Source organism: Rhipicephalus sanguineus, chromosome 1 (genome assembly GCF_013339695.2).
Source record: "Rhipicephalus sanguineus isolate Rsan-2018 chromosome 1, BIME_Rsan_1.4, whole genome shotgun sequence".
In the NCBI taxonomy this organism is placed as follows: Eukaryota; Metazoa; Arthropoda; class Arachnida; order Ixodida; family Ixodidae; genus Rhipicephalus; species Rhipicephalus sanguineus.
Window position 1 is genome coordinate 104,819,132 of NC_051176.1, and position 17,477 is coordinate 104,836,608.

At 46.0% G+C, this 17,477-nt stretch overlaps 1 protein-coding gene across 2 annotated transcripts in view; it reads right to left on the reverse strand.

The window, feature by feature from the left end:
- The window catches only part of LOC119394976 (protein ROP), a 47,925-nt gene that overhangs the window by 29,253 nt on the left and 1,195 nt on the right, over positions 1-17,477 (reverse strand). For both annotated transcript variants that reach the window (XM_037662275.2, XM_037662279.2), the window contains exons 3-7: positions 17,344-17,420; positions 15,628-15,706; positions 10,936-11,039; positions 9,108-9,256; positions 4,297-4,381 (exon numbers count right to left, since the gene is read on the reverse strand). In XM_037662275.2, the coding sequence (XP_037518203.1) occupies positions 4,297-4,381; positions 9,108-9,256; positions 10,936-11,039; positions 15,628-15,706; positions 17,344-17,420 (494 nt within the window). The remainder of the gene's footprint in view (positions 1-4,296; positions 4,382-9,107; positions 9,257-10,935; positions 11,040-15,627; positions 15,707-17,343; positions 17,421-17,477) is intronic.

Genomic DNA, 17,477 nt, shown 5'->3' on the forward strand with positions numbered 1-17,477 from the left:
GTTACACGTGGTGTTTTTGTGAATGCATTTCTCGAATTGCACGCTGCGGATCAGAGAGTGGCCGCACAAAGCGGAGTCACATCTTTTCAATACTTTTTTTTTGGCAGCAGCTACGACGGCAAGGGCACACGTGTTCTCCGCCTCGCCCGGTGCATCTTGTCACTGGCATCATGCACTGTATGCAGCAGTGTAGTTCTGTATTTGGCTCCACAATTCCCTTGTGCCAGCACCTGATTTGGCATTTTTGTTGTCACTGCATGGCAAGTGACAAGTATGTGTTGCGGCAGAGACTGTAGTACTAAACGCGATGGCCTCACTGATATTGCAGGCCATCTCGGTGGTTCAGGCAATGAATGTTGTCAACAAGGCTAAAAGCTTTGACAACATTCATTGCCATACCGGATCTTGCTCAATTTTTTTGACATAATTTTTATGCAACGTTGCTAGATAGAAAATGTGTTCTCCGTGAACAAAGGTGCCGTAGTTCCGGTTGTCGCCTCGCTCTCATTCAATTTTCACCTGAAGCTCTTTTAACGCGACAGCTTTGAAGAGCTCGTTTCGCAGAAATTCCGGTGTCGGCGGCGGCTGCGTCGTCTTTGGTTGTGAGCGAAAAAGCAGCGTTGGCCATGAGCGAAAATTGGAGGTAGATGCAAATGGAGATAGGAGCCGGAGGGCGTTTGCACTTTGGATTTCCTTGCAGCACAGTTTAGGCCTCCATCGAGAAGAGAAGGCAGGCTAGCGATTTGGGAAGGTGGCAGAGAGAGAGAGAGTGTGTGTGTGTGCGTGTGCGCGCGGATATCGCTGTCGCGTTTAACTTTTAAAGGCGCAGCTTAAGGCTCCCTCAATTTTTGTTTTTGTGGCAGGCATGCTACAGACTGTGACAGAGTGCGTTCATCGCACTTAGCAGAGAGCAGTGTACGACTTTGGGCTAGGGGTGTGCGAATATTCGAAATTTCGAATATTTTTTTAATAGTGCTTGCTATTCGATTCGATTCGCACTGGAATTTTACTATTCGAACTATTCGAACTTCCCCAAAACAAATACATTCACCGTTCGATTGAAAGTGACCCCTTCAAATTTTTAATATGCTTCACCTCATTACACTCTCGTATTGCGGCAAAGCTGCCTTTCAAACTCTAATAATAGCGAAAGTTGGGCTAGTTGGTGGTTCATGCTTGGGATGTAAAAACAGCGCAAAATATAGACAAGGACAGTGTCGTCTCTCTCTGTCCTTGTCTATATTTTGCGCTGTTTTTACATCCCAAGCTTTCAAACTCTGTTACGGTCGAACTTTGCCAAGAGACAGTCAACGTCCAATTGGAAGTGGTCCCTAGATTTTCAATATGTTTCACCTCATCACGCCCCGGTATTGCGGCAAAGCTGCCTTTCAAGCTCTGCTACGGTCGAACTTTGCCAAGACACAGTTAACGTCCGATAGGAAGTGGTCCCTAGATTTTCAATATGCTTCACCTCATCACACCCCGGTATTGCGGTAAAGCTGCATTTCAAGCTCTGCTATGGTCGCAAATGTATTAACTCAAGAAAACGCTGGTTCCAACATGGAGATGAAAGATGTGGCAGATGTGGGGGCTCAATGCTGTTTTGGAGCTAAAATTTGGGCAGAAAGTCCAAAAAATTGGACGCCGAAGCTTTTTAGCATCCAAAATTTCAGATGTTATTATATATCGATGTCTATGAGGCAGATTTCGAACTCCGGACTTGAAAGGAGCACACCCTTGTCAGCCACATCAGTTGGGCTTCCACAGAAGTTGAAAGAGGAGGAGAGGCTGAGGAAATGGCAACTTCGCCTACCACGTGTAAAGTGTTGTCGGCAACACTTAGGTTGCACCAAATCATGTCCATAAATACAATTCGGCCTCTACATTGCGCTTCAACCTAGCGAAAAGGAACACTTTCATGTTGCTATCTCATAAGAATATGCTTAGGAATTCTCTCCAACTTTATTTTTTCTGCAATTTCGTTTCGAAGTATTAGAAAAATATTCTAGAAATATTCGAAAAATATTCGATTCGATTCGCAATCACACTTCAATATTCGAATTCGCTTCGCACCCAAAATTTTGTTATTCGCACAGCTCTACTTTGGGCAACACCTGAGGCTTTGATGGAAAGCTGTACCGGTACATGATTGCGTGACAGTTTCGCTCACACTTTATAGTGACTGCATTGGACCTGTGTTTCTTATGGCTTTCCACAAGCCGCATGGCCACATGATTCCAACTTTGTTTTAATTTTATTAACTGTTGGGGTTTAACGTCCCAAAACCCCAATTCGATTATGAGAGATGCCGTAGCAGAGGGCTCTGGAAATTTTGACCACCTGGTGTTTAATGTCCACCTAAATCTAAGTACAGGGGCCTCAAGCATTCGCCTCCATCGAAAATGCGGTCGCCGCGGCCGGGATTCGACACAGCGGCCTGCAAGTCAGCAGTCGAGCACCATAAGCACTAGACCACCGTGGCGGGTTACGGACTTCGTTAACGCGGTGTATGTAAATATGGAAACTGGCTCTCAGGTTCATTAAAACTGAATTTTCTAAAAGTGCTGCACATTCACCACAATGTTATAAAATAAAGGGCAGCAGATATATCTGAAAAGCCAGAGAGACAGAAAAAATTGGGGGACACTTAAGCTTCGGGGGCACTTTTTGAAAACCTTGACTATTTGAGAAAAACATATTTTCATTACGTATGTTTGGTAAAAACACCTACTTCACCAAAATTGGGGGGGGGGGGCTAAACCCCCCCCCCTGGCTACGGACCTGACAACCACACACTCGACATACCTATAGTAAAGGCAAAGGTTTCCGCCTTCTTCAACAGCACTTTTATGACAGCAGTGTACCGACTACGTGTGGGTAAGACAATATGCGCACTAATGTGTATGCCCTTTGTAATGGGTGGCATGCTTTAAACCAGCCGCAATTACGCGCGTGATACTTTTTCGAAGTTGCAATGCACCTACTACATGTTCATAAGGGAATAGGCGCAGTAATGTGTGTGCCTTTTGCAATGGGCGGCCGGCTTCAAACAACCAACTCATTATGCAATTCACATTGTGTGACGCCCAATGGCAATATACGCTTGTACCCCATTTTACTGCAACATTACATCTCGTACTGTGACACCTGCACACAGGTCGCGCATGTTTGTGAAGCTTTAAAGTTAATTTCAGTGCAGTTGCAAGCAATGAGGTGGCTCTGTGGTAGAACACCTGCTTGCCACGCAGACGGCCTGGGTTCGATTCTCACTCGAACCTAAGATTTTTTATTATTTATTTTTTCGGTCACGGACAAGATGATTTTTCACTCACAACCAGCGACGCAGACACTGACGCCGGAATTTCTGCGGAACAAGCTCTTTAAAGGGGTCATGAATCATTTTTCCAAGTAATGATCTAATGACCTCAGTATCGGAGTTCACAGCCTCCCGAATCGATTGCCGCAAAAATTTCTCGAATCCGTCAAGAATGAGCGGAGTTACGGGGTTTGGGTGCACGCTCTCAGCGCTTTCTCTCTTTTCTCGTGCCGACAAGCGCACTGGAAGCTACACGGGGAGGGATGGCACGGGGGAAAGAAGTTACGTCAGCGCGCGTCATGAAACGCGATCGCTCTCCCGCTGTGATTCGCGTGCGCGAGCGCGGCTACCGTGTACTGAGGAGTGCAACGCCGGCAAGTGGCGGCACCCCGTGGCAAGAAGCGCATCTGATCCGAACGCCGCTCTCGATTTACGTCGGCTATCGGCCAGTAAGCATGCTATGTCTTTTGCGACACGGCGATGCAGTTCGCGACGTCAATCGGCAGACGCCCCGCCCACCGACGAGAGTGAGAACCGGCCTCTGTTTGAAAAGAGGGCGCCTTAGAAAACAGCAACTTCGCGCTCCGCTTGCAGCCTTTACGCGGCGCGCACGGCTGCAATATTTGGCTGAGCAGTTCATAGCCGTGTCAGCTTTCCGCAGGATGTGTTTTCAACAAGCCCAAGGGGTGCTTCATGACCCCTTTAACGCTATCGCGTTAAAATAACGAGTCATGTATTCTTGTATAGCAGCAGTATCCTGCCAGTTTTTTTACGCAGCTGTTAACACTTCAGGCATAAAAGTCATCCAAACTTTAGTACAGAAATTGAACTGTGAAAAAAAAAAAAACTTCAGATGTGGACTTATGAATTACAAGTCAATGTCTCTAGATACTAATACGACTAACACCCGAACATGTGTTCCACTATGCTACTACTAGTAGAGGTTCACATTTTCTGCACAAAAAATAAAAACCACTCACTTCTCCCATTGTCGGTTCATCTGCCTTGTATGCATCCAGTCTTTGATACAACATCTGTGCCAGGTCCATGTTGTGATCAAAATCACTGCAAAATGATGCCACCAAGTTAGATATAAATTTACACTGTGAAAGCGTGTCCAGTGCAACAAGCCAGGTCTACCCATAGCAATCAAAATTTTTTTTGTGATATACTTGTAGCAGTATGTTAATTGCCACAGTAAGTACCATTACCAAGTGTGCAATTTAGAGCACACTGTCACACTATCATAATTACATGTGTGCAATACATAAAACAATCATAGGGAGCTATTGTATACCTCTGCCCCTATCTGTACCAGAATGCCAATTTTGTAAAGAGTACCATCTATTTCTAATACAAGTTAGGCCGAAGTCATACATGGACTACACAGGCTATAAAAATGTTATCGGTCATTACTGCAAGGAGTGGAGAGGGAAGTTTCAAAGTACCAGGAAACGGGAAAATATTGCATTTTTGGCACGCAAGAGGTAAGTAAAACTTCTGCAATTAAATACCTGTCCTGCAAATGCGCAACATTTGAACAAAAGGGACACAATCTTAACGGGTCTTGGCAAAGCAGTATTGCTCTGTCTTAATACTTTGAGGGATGACAATTTTTGCAAAATGCATCCTTAAGGGTGGATTGCTTATTACAGTTTTAAAATCTCGAGTTGCTTGAAATTTTGAAAATTACGAGTAACAATTTCTTTGCAACAATAAAGTTTTAAAAAATGTTTAAATATGGATGTCTTGCGTGTCAAAACCACAATATGATTATGAGGCACCGCACGAACTATACTTACTGGCTTTAACAGCCTTGTTATTACACGAAATGAATTCAAATTAATGAAATTATGGGGTTTAGTACTACCAGAACATGATTATGACACATGCCGTAGCAGGAGACTTTGCATTAATTTTGACCACTTGGGCTGCTTTAATGTGCACCTAAATATAAGTACAGTTGAACCCGTTTATAACGAACTCGAAAGTGTCGCGAAAAGTGGTCGTTATATCAGTAGTTCGTTGTATATGGCTTCGCCCTTAAAAACGTGCGCTTAGCGGCCAAGCCTTTTTTTTTTTTTCTTTGCACTTTTATTAAAGTACTAACAAGTCCTTCGGTGACAAGCTAAGCCTTTTCGCGTCGCCCGCTGCGTGCTCACGAGTGAATTAACCGCCTTTGCAATGAGCTGACACCATTTCACCGAAGCGCGGTACCGCGACGTGGAGCCGATCATCCCTGGCTAGTTGCGTGCAGCGCGTCGCCTACTCGGCTCGCGGAGTCACTGCCGGGCCGCTTGCTGTATGCCGTATGCGCGCGTTTGTAAGTTCTTCGTGCTTGCTTCACTCCGGACCGTCGGGTGTGGCGACTAGCCTCTTCGTTCAACGCGGCGAAAACAAGCATTTTGCAAGCAACGCGCACTCGACGTCTCCGCGATGCTCTCGCGGCCCTACACGACGATGCGCGGCGCACTTGAGTTGTCACGTAGTCAAACACGCAGTATATGCTCACTGTCAGTGCATCGACGTTTCTCGGTGCCCGCGCCGCTCAACAACAGCGAGCTACTTTCGTTTCTACAAAGCGACGCGCACTTGCGGTCTCGCACGACGCGGAGGCGGCGAACTTGCGAACAGCAGGCAGCATGGCGCGCTCGTACCGCCGCGCAGCCGAGCGGATATATCTACAGATGACTGGTTGTCGGCTATAAGTCATAACGGCACGTTCATCGGCGGCCGCCACCTCGCCTTCGCTCTTTTCTGATGCTTATCCGCGAAAGCATCGCCGCAATCGCGCGGAAGTCGTAATCACCGATCGACCGGTCTCTGCCGTTACCGAAAAGACAGACGACCTCTTGCGGCACATTGTGGCGTCGACGAGTTTAGGGACGCAGTGAACCTTTTTGCGATGGAAAGTTATCGCGGTTATCACTTCTTGCATTTATGCCTTCTTGCGTTCCAAGGCATTGTTTGGTTCATCGCAGGCGGTCGTAGCTGCAGAGAACGGCGTCAGGATAGGGTACCGTGCGAAAGCTGACCGCAAGGCTTCATGCTGCCTACTATTTTTTTTTTCTTCCTCACTGCCATTCTGCCACTGAAGAAACGCCTGGAAAGTGAGCGACCTCGCTCGCAGCGTCCGAAATCTGCGTGCGCTGCTCGCCGATCTGGGATATCTTAGTCGCGAGCACCGTGGTCGCGAGTTAACTGGAGCGGGGCACGCGCGAGCGTGCTCCCCTGTCACGCTTTAGAAGGAATGTTTTAACTTTTTTTCGCTTCGTATGCGCCATATTTTTACCGCGACCGTGTCTGAAGTGTTCGTTGTAAAAGTAGGTGGCTTTGAAAAATGTTCACTATATGTGGACGCAGCATCAATGGTTAGCATAGGAAAATCGTAAGTGCACCGAAATATGGTCGTTATAACCGATGGATCGTTATATGTGGGATCGTTATATGTGGGTTCGACTGTACACAAATGATTTCTTATTTCAACCCAGGCTGCTATGGCTGGGAATCAAGCTGCACCCTCATGCTTAGCAGTGCAAGAACCCCAGCTAATAAGCCAGCACAGCAGTTACAATAAAGTTAAAAAATCTTTTTGTATATAGTACATATGATTTATTTTGGAATATATGGTCACAATTCACTGCATAATTCACCATCATGACCATCCATAATTGGCCTGTATTATGTTGAATTCCAACAGGAGAATTGGACCAGCCAAATAACTCAGCGAGCGAGTGCTCGATTTAATGTAGATGAACCCCTCTAAATGCGCAAATAGATCACAACCCACGCCACAGGAGCGAGGCGGAAGTGGAAGTTTTGTCTTTTGGGTGCCAAGTTACCCAAGATACCCTTCCGCTGTTGAATTCCCGTTCGTATATGGCAGATTCAGCGTTGCTGTCACTACCCAATGAATCGCTTGTACAGGAACTGGAGCTTTCCAACTCGAAGGTGTCACTATCAAGCAGCAGATGCAATGATGCATGATTTGCCGAGCAGTCCATGTCGTCTGCCATTACCATCAAAACTCGCGACTACCGGCGGCAGTGCCGGTGGCAACCCCATGCAAACGTGTTAAAAGAAGTGTGTGACGCAGAGTTATGGTCATGTCCGCTGATTTTGGCAGAGCAACTTTTCTTGCTCCACGGAGTAACTACTGCTCTGAATCCACTCTGGCTTTCTAAGAAAATTGGAACACGACTCCCACTCTCATTCTGTCATTAGAACGAACTTGCTCCAAAAGACGCAGAAAAACTTGCGCAGACTCCACCATTTCATTGGAAGTCAACATTAATGGCCTGCAGGATGAAGGCCCTTTTCAGCTATCTACAATTACCCCCTTCTTGTGCCCATATGACAACCTTATTCCAGCAAATTTCTTAACTTAATCCCACCACCTAATTCCTTGTAAGCCATGCTCTCCCATTCCCATCTAAATGCACCCATTCTGCAAATCAAATAGAGCGCTAGTTATCCACTGCGAAATAACCCTTGCTTTCCTCTGTGTTGACTGAAGTCAAGTGTCCTGATTATATAGAAATTACCTTGGAAAATATTTTGCACAATATCAAAAGCAAGCAAATGGGCCTTAACACTTCAATTTGTTAGCGTCACACCTCTTATGGATTCGTATGATGGCATTTTTTGCACTCTGGTACATATTTGAAATCTTGAGGCATTACAAATATAGTAGAGATTGAGCAGATATTATGCCAGAAAACCTTTCGACATTTTGCTTGTAATGCCTAAAGATTTCAAATGTGTCGCAAGGTTTTCCAGAATAATGTCTGCTCAATCTTACATTACGTTACTTTGGATTTGATCTTTTTCTGTTGCCTTTAATTACAACATGCTTTGTTAGCCCTTCTACCTTCATTGCAGCAACACATGGACGGGACCTTTCACAAGTTTTTCAGTACCATGGACGGTTTAATTATGAGGAAATTACATACAGCAACATACCATATTTACTAAAGTGCAATAACCTAAGCGCCATCACTGCAACTGCCTCACAACAGCTGTGTGTGATGTTGTGATGAAGCAACTTGAAAAAATGGGAGTGTAGCAGACGACAGCGCTGCATCCCCTAGAAGATGACGAAAATGAAGGGACATTGAAGCTCGCGCATCGAAAAAAAAAAAGAAGGCGCTCGCGCAGAACGGAGCTGTTGGAACGTGGACAAGACGAAGCGAGAGAGCCTAGGGCGAACCCGCAACTACGTGCGAGGTTCAGAAGGCCGGGTTCCTGTCTTCGAGCCGCTGACGTCCTCGGGGCACGGCGTATCGGCGTGACCCGGCACGAGTTCTGGGTGAGGCCTCCTGCGGACATCTCAGGCACGGCGAGCGTCCTCGAGACCCCGGAGCTGCTGACCACGTCCAGCGAGCCGACGTTGCTGACTGTGTGCGGCTACGCCTAGGCCTGGCGACGCCTTGTGCAGCGAGACACTGACCTGTGTACCCAAGCAACGACTACACCACGAGCACGCAACGGGTTCCACCTCAAGGCACCGGGCTACGGCACAGATTTGTGAGACTGCCTACTCCTTTTGTTATGTTTACGAACCGCGTGCACGACGTCTAGTTACTGTACTTGTAATGTGTGTCTCTCGTTGAATATAACTTCCTTTTGTGTTCCGCACTGTCTCCATCTTCCTCGCGTCACACGCCTTGCGACGTGACTAACCTCACCATCACAGATGTGCAATTGCTGAAATTCACGTGGACCTCACAGAGGACTCCACAACTGCAGTTTAGCCAATGCCTTTAATCATACAAGGTGCACCGAATCTCACCTCCTGTACCGCAGAGATGGGTATTCGCCCAGTGTTGCACACAATGTTGCCACTTGCTCCGCAATGCGTTCCAGGTTGGAAGTGCGTTCGTTGATGCGGTTTGGATTGTAGTAGAATTGGAATGTCTCTGGAGAGTCCAGAGAGAAGACCTGCAAGGAGGGCATTTGCAATGACAATAAACCACCTCTGGGAAAGAGAAACCTTTTTTTAACAATATACAGCCATAAGTGTTTGCAATTGGGTGCCATTTTTAGTGCATAGGATCAAGTAAATGAAGAAGGCGACAAGAAATTTCTGTTGCCTTCTGTATTTCCTCTAAGAAAGGTGTATGGCAACTATATTAGGCTACTACGTGTGTCAAGCAGCTAAAATCAGTGCTACATGTCCAAAGTGAATCATACGAACAAACTTTGCAGTATAGTGCCCACTGTAGCATGAAATATGATATACAGTCTAACCCACTTATAACGATACCGGTCTTAACAATATATCGGTTATAACAATATAAAGCTGCTGCACCGTCAACTTTTGCATGTTTTCTATGGTAAAATAACTCACTTACTACAATGCCCCCATGCCACATATGCGGTTATAACAAAGTCTGATTGCTAGGTGTCAGTGTGGAAAGGTAATGGAACACTAAATCCTTGAAAAGAAAGGAGAAATTCGAGCCGCTAAACCCCCGCCAATGGCCGCCGCGCACTCATACAATAGAAGCAGTCCTGCAGCCTTCTCAGAATTGACAGCCTTGCGTGTCTCTCCCATTGCCCTTCCACCCCTCCGAACATGAATGGGCTACTCCGTGCCAACCTTCAGAACACGAATGGCCCACCCCAAGTGCGCTGCCTGCGATCACAGTCAGCTCGCTAACCCCTCACTCTGCGCAGTTCTGCGAACTTCACGTAAAACAAGCAAGGCTGACGGACATGGGGTTTTCTTGTGCCAGCCAGCGTGAAGCACATGGCGCGACACTTGTGGCGATCTCCCCCCAGCGTTTCTTAAGCTGGCAGGCTGCCACAGCGCATCGCCTACGAAGGTCACGCCGTCACTGCCAGGGCACTTGCTCTATTGTACGCACGCATTTGCCATTAAAGCGTTTGTTATGGCATGCCCACTCTGTTCCTGACCGCACACGGACATGGCAATAGCAAGCTGCTTTCGTTTGTGAAGGCGACGTCTGTGCAGTGCACTTAGCGGTCTCGCACAAAGAGGCAGCATGAACGGCGGCGCGTTTAGGTTATCGCCTATTAAATGCGTGCAGTACGTATACCACTGTGCTAGGCCACACTACCGAGCAGTTAGCTAAAGATGCTTATCATAAGTGTTGTCAGCGATTAAGCTGTACTGGCACGTTTGCCGCCTGCTGCTATCCCGCCTCCACACATTTCTGGTGCTTATCTGTAAAGACATCACCGCACTGTGCCATGACAGTGGCCCCTTCAGATTTTCAATATGCTTCATCCCATCACACTCTGGCATTGCAGCAAAGCTGCCTTTTGGACTCTGCTTTTGGACACTGGTGCAGTCGAGCGCATGCTATGTCGACGGAGATCAGCATATTGCCCATACCATAGAGCATGCTATGCTGCCATTGCTTACTTTGCATTGAAACGAAAAGACAGCACAAAGGTTGCTTAACTCGCTGCAGCGGTCGTGTTCCCTTACACCAATATTCTGTAGAGTTATGCCAGATTGGGTCCTAAATGAGTTAGCTGCTAGCATTACTTCGTATAACATTCCAATTTGTTGCTATCGCAGTCATCAGCACTGTTTGCATGATGGAATGCGCCTGTACAATACGGTAACCAAAGAACACTCAAGTACCCACCTGACTTTCGTATGGCAGAAAAGCAATGTTGACTTCTTTCAATGTCTTTATTACTTTTGCCATTTGCGATTTGCATATGTCTGTGAACAGGTCATCTGGGCATTCTGAAACAACAAGCACGCAACAATGTGGTCAAGGGAAAGGATACGACATATACAGCAGAACCATGTTGTTTCTTAGGGGAACACTGAAAAAGAATGCATTATCTGGGAAAATGTCACATCCGATAAAAACTTCTTCATGCAGGGAAACATGGCAAAGACAAAGGCAGGTGGCCCACAGGGCTTCCTCGAGGAAGACTACATTATGTGTGTGCATGTAGGTTCACAAGTGACAATTAGCCACCTTGCAAAGTACCCTTAAAGGAACACTAAGTGAAACAACAAATCAGTTTAGATTGATAAATTGTACTCTGAGAACTCTAATGTTGTTAATTTCACCATAATATGTTCATTAAGTGAGGAGAAAATCAAGGTCAAAGTTGCATTTTGAAATTTTACACAGAAATCTCCGCACGTGATGTCACGGATATCACAGTGTATTTCTTCATATCATGGCAACATTTGCTCAATGAAACTTCCTGAAACTTGGTATTTAAGTCTATAGCCCCCTCAGAGGACAATATACTTCATTTTTACCAATTAGGAATGATGTAGGTCCTAGTATATGCTGTCAAAATCTACGTCATGGCGTTTGGTGCGGGGATTTCAACCCACATTTTCTTTTCGCACGTCTTCTCGCTTACCAAGCGTGGTGATGTTGGGATTGGAAAAGAGTAATTTACTAACATGAGAAAAATCATTTTTGTCTTTAGTGTCCCAAGACACAACAGGCAATTCGGCTGTCTCTTGCGAAGATGGTACAGCGTTGCAGGTGCTGCATTTTCAGCAGTGACATGTAGCAGTCAATGCAGCTGCAGTCACAGTTCTTTTACATAACAGCCGGCGAAGGAAACAGAGGAAATAGGAAGCTAATATACATGGCTCTATACACTGGCATTTTGGAGCAGAACAGCCAAGAAAATCTAACAAACAGGTACACATCCATGAGGTTTTGCGGCAAGTAGAAGATACAAAATGAATCAAATGGCAAATTTTCTTGCGAGAACAGGAGCACTCGAAACCACACTGAAAATGTTCGTCTAAGAGTTGGTGTGTTTGTGATCAAACATGAGTAGCAGTGCTGTCATCCAATGGCACAACAAGAGTAGTTTTGTTGCGCCAAGGTAAGCACGGAGCAGTCCCAAGCACTAATAATAATAATAATAATAATAATAATAATAATAATAATAATAATAATAATAATAATAATAATAATATCTAAGGTTTTAAGTGCCAGAACCATATGATTATGAGAGACTCCGTAGTGGAGGACTCCGGTAATTTCGACCATCTGGTGTTCTTTAATGTGCACTGACATCGCACAGTACATTGGCCTCTCAGCATTTCATTGATATGCGGCTGCCATGGCCGGGATCAAACCTGAAACATTCAGGTCAGCAGCCGAGCACCGTAACTACTATACCATCAAGCCGGATAGTCCCAAGCGCTCTCGCCTGGAAAGTGGAGTATGAAGGAAGTCACGTGACTTTCAAACGCCATGTTCTCCTTGCTTGTTTTTATTTTGCTTCAGCTGGCAAGCACAGTGGCAATCAATGAATCAATGGCAGCAGCCAAACGTAGCGGTTTGGCCAGGTTATTTTGATGCCATTGATATGAACAAGCTCCGCAACATATATTAGTCAGAATGTAGCAGTCCTAGTTTATTTTATGTTGAATTCCAATGGCGGAGTCGGAGCAAGCTTTTCTGCTCCTTTTGGAGCAAGTGTGTTCCAATGGCAGAGTGAGGGCGGGAGTCAAGCGTTCCAATGGGAGAGTCGGAGTGGATTCAGAGCGGGAGTCACTCCGTGGAGCAGGAAAAGTTGCTCCGCCAAAATCGGCGGAGTCGACCGGAACTCGGCCTGACGTACTTCCTTTAACACGTTTGCCTGCTTGGGGGCGCTGCCGCTGTCGCGTGTTTTGACAGTAATGGCGGACAACATGGGCGTCTGGGCAAATCGTGCGGCATTGCTTTCGCTGATCGATAGCGACAGCTCCGAGTTTCTGCACGAGCGATTCATCGGATAGTGACAGCGACGCTGAAACTGCCGCGTACGAGCTGGAATTCGACAGCGGAATTAGCAGAATCGAATAACTACACACAAGGTATTCTGGGCAACTCAAGCACTTCCGCTTCCTTCTTGTTCCCATGCTCAGGGGTGGAAGCGGGCTTGAGCGTTTTGGAGCAGCTCAGGGAGCAGGAATAATGCTGTTTTGGAGCAGCTTTGGAGCACCAAAATGTGTGTTTTGGAGCAATGCAAGTTAGTTTTGGAGCAGAATTGTAGGGTCAAACATCATTGTTGTTTAATTTTTATTTCTGGTAAACACAAGAAATTCCAATGATTTGAGAAAACATTCAATATTGATGAACCAACAGCACTTAAACAAATGATATATATATATACACACACGCGCGTACGTGTTATCATTAAACCATCACAGCTGTGATAGAGCAATGACTCAGGAAAACGAGATAAGCGATGTTTTGAATAGCTACACTTGACTAGACTGACAAATGAAAAACGTTCATGGTAATGAGCGTTTTTCAGCAGCGGCGTTTTTGCGCCAGCGTTTGCCGGGTTGCATTTTCGTCAAAACCCTACGCCGGCTTCAAAAAGTTCCTTCGAAATGCGTGGAGGTCAGCGCAGTCTGGAGGCATTGGAAGAAACCAAACAAACACGCGTCTGCACCCTAAACTCCACTTCTCGGACGAGCGGGCGATGCGCCGCGCGAGGCGTTTTCTTTTCTACTTCGAGTAGGAAGACGCGGCGGCGCGATTTTTGAGATAGCGTTCATCAAAAATGACGCGAGCGACCCACCGACCACGCGTCAGTCGCGCAGATATCAAGCCATTCGGGACGCAACAGCGCGATTTCGCGAAGGCGTTCGTCAAAAAACGCGCGTAAATCGCGCCAAAAATTGCACCACGCGCTTCCACCTTTTCCCTTCAAGTTCCAGGATTTGTCAATTATTGGTGTCGGTTATATGCACACAAATATGGCACTTGAGGTGCGATGATACTAGATGTCGCAAGTGCACAATTTGTATCCCGTGGTTCTGTTTTCGTACTACCTCACATTAGTCTTTTCAGTAACAAACGTTCGAAGTGTATCTTGTTCTTTTTTGTATATTTCTCCACTCGCCACCTCATGTACCAAACCACACACAGCCACGGCGGCGAGCGGCATGTCATGTTGTGCTGCGGATGGTACGAGCTACAGCGTACTCGACCACGAGCCGAGCGCAGGTTCTGACGAGCCAAAATCGAACAACGCGATCGATCGCACAGGCGAGACTAAGCTCGTCGCTGCACGAGCACATTTACATGCTGCATTTCGAACGTCTAAGGGCTTGTGTGCAATGCAACAAATTCTGCACATAGAGAGGCATGCTCTCGCTAAAAAAAATGAGTTTCGGAAATGGTCCAACCGACTTACACAAACCGAAGCCCTGTGAGTGATTTCGCAGTTGGTAGTGGCTTCATTGACCGCAAACGGATAAAACAAGTTTTTCGTTTACATGCAGACTTATGAAACAAAATCCATATTACACATTCAGCTATACAGTCGTTTCCTTAATGCAAAGTTTCTAATAATGGTCGCGAGTTTACGTTCGCGGCAGCTGCTCGCACTAACTTCATGGCTTCACATCAAATTAAATATTCGCAGTAAATAGAAGCTTTTCGACCTTATGAAGCGTCAACGCACTTACTTTTATTCATGTTCACAATCCCAGGCCACGATGACAACAACCACCTCGTGCGCGCAGCGCGCCAAAAAACTCCGCTGCCACCGGCGTCACAATCGAAATATGGCTGCACAACTCACTTTCTTGTTCGCTAGGGTTTTCGGGCCTTCGACAAGGTCGCGAGAGCGCGCCAAGTGATGTGATGATGATATAATGACATAAGCTCGCTTAGGCGCGCCATGACACGGATGACAGCGGCACATGAAGGCACCAAACATAGCCTCGGTGATCGGTTCCGGCAGCGCACCGGAGCCCATCGCAGGAGGCCGTGCACCAAAGACCGCTTGGGAGCAGTTTCGGCGCAATAATGCGTTTTGGAGCAGGATGGCGCAGCAAAAGCGCATTGGCGCAGCACTTCCACCCCTGCCATGCTTGCTCCGGCGGCGCGGATTGTGTTCCAATCGCGGATTTGGAGGCGTCGCTCTACGCCAGAGTAGAATGCTCACTCGCGGAGTCCATCGGCTTCTCCGACTCTGCCATTGGAATTCAACATTAATCTTGCCCATATGCACTCATAGAGTCAATGACTACAAAATGTATGCAGCAATATTTGTAAGATGTGTCGTCGCAGCAGCGAATGGCAAATGTGACTGACAGATCACCTTAGCAACCACACGTGTTTTGCCACTCTCCGAATGAGAATACTGAGACTGTTTTGGCCACATGGTGGATTCTTCTTCACTTGTCACATTCCCACATTCTTTCCAGACGTGCACAACATTCCAGTGGTGGATTGAGTGTCAATGCTCTCACTGTGCATGCCTTTGCTCCTATTCTCCCAATGTAATTCACCATATAAGTTCATTGAAACTCTTCAATTGTGCCATTAGAGGCTTTGAATACTCACTCTCTGTGAAGAAAATGTGTGCACACCGGTACATGTGTCGGGCTGGTGTTTGGAAGTCCGACATCAAGGCACGAACTGACTGAAATGTAAAGGAAACTTCGTCACATAAACATCAGCACCAACACAGTGTCAGAAAAGAATGAAACATGAACAACAGAACTGTGTCAGAACATGTTTTGGCTGCATGTAAGTAATATCAACTAACAGGTCCTCTCTGCTCAGACAGCATCAATTAATTATATATGCACTGTAAATATCACACCTCTGAAAAAAAGTCCCCTTCACCCAAATGGACAATATCCTTAGTTGCAATACAAAGCATCATCTCCGAACTAGACACTTGGCCTCACCTGGTGCAATGACAGTGGCAACTTCCAAGTCAAGAATAATGAAGCATGCTATTATAAAAATCATTGCAAGCCACCATCGGCAGTACGCCCAATCTGTACAATCAATTATGCAGTTTATTTTTTAATCAGCAAGCTTTTTCTATGGTCAATAACCTTATGTGCCAGTGACACCACTGTACATTGCCTTCCATTTCGAATATACCTAACGCAGGAGGTTATTCACTGAAGTGATCATGCTCATGTACATGAGCTGGCCACTGGTGTCCATGAGGTGATAAGCAGCACAAGTTGAAAAATGCAAACCAAATTCATGCTACCATTAACAAGAGTGTTCACTGAACCCCAGATGACTGCGCTAGACGATAAGTTTAACTCTACCAAACAGCAATCAAACATGGGTGCCTAGTAGCCATTTCATTTCAAACACAGCAAAAATGGCATCACTTCAAGTTTAACGCATTCCTTTCATAACTGTACACTTGAGTGAAGACCTGCACCATGTATATAGTAATATGCATGCATAACCCCTGCCATGTCTTGAGATGCCCCTGAGTTCATCACTGCCAGGCTTGAATTAATACTAAGCACAAGAACTCTACATTAAATGAAGCAGGATGGATGCAAGCTCTAAAGCTACCCTCCTTTAATTTGAACACCATCACTTTGGTCCGTTAAACCATGAACCATAATATGCAGCTGAAGAAATGAAAGATATGCTAGCTGGTGGTGATTCATACTGTGGGTAAGCAATAAATCCATGGACAAGGAGGGAAGGCGTGGACAACAAGAGTGCAATTCGCAACATTTACAATCGTGTCATCCGTGCCTTCACTTCTCTGTGGGCTTATCGCACAAACCACAGCATACATATCAACAGTGGGGCAACAAAGGACACAAATAAGAGATTTCATCATGCTTCACGTTATGGAGGACTGCTACACTAACAATCCCTCTGATCAGATGTAGGCAAATACGCAGCTGGCGACCAAAGAGCGACTCAATGAAACCAATGTTCACACCAGCAAATGTGACCATGCAACCCGTCACCACAGTGAAATACAATGCTGTGCCTTAAGTATCAGCCCGTACCACTATCACCTCATAAAACAAGCAGATCGGTCCTGTTCCTGCCCGTATGATTGGTTCGCAAGCTTTGCGACTGTAGTTGCATGACATATCTGAGCTCCCGGTGTGAATGAACCCTTAAAGTCACATCACTTACAACAAGAGTCCCGACAATGCTGATATACTCACACACACGGTGATCCAGGCTACATATACATATAGCTGTGTTGTTGGCACTCTTGTAATTGCACACACGTCACATACACATACAGAAAGTTATCACTACTTTTCAGGTGCAAACCTTTTCTGTTGGGGCGATAAGATACACCGCTTCAATGTTTGGCAGAGGTTCTCGCTTTTTATTCAGATCTTCGACAACTGCATGGAAAAAAAGAGAGGGAGGGGGGTGTAGCTTTAAAGCACCATTCACACTTT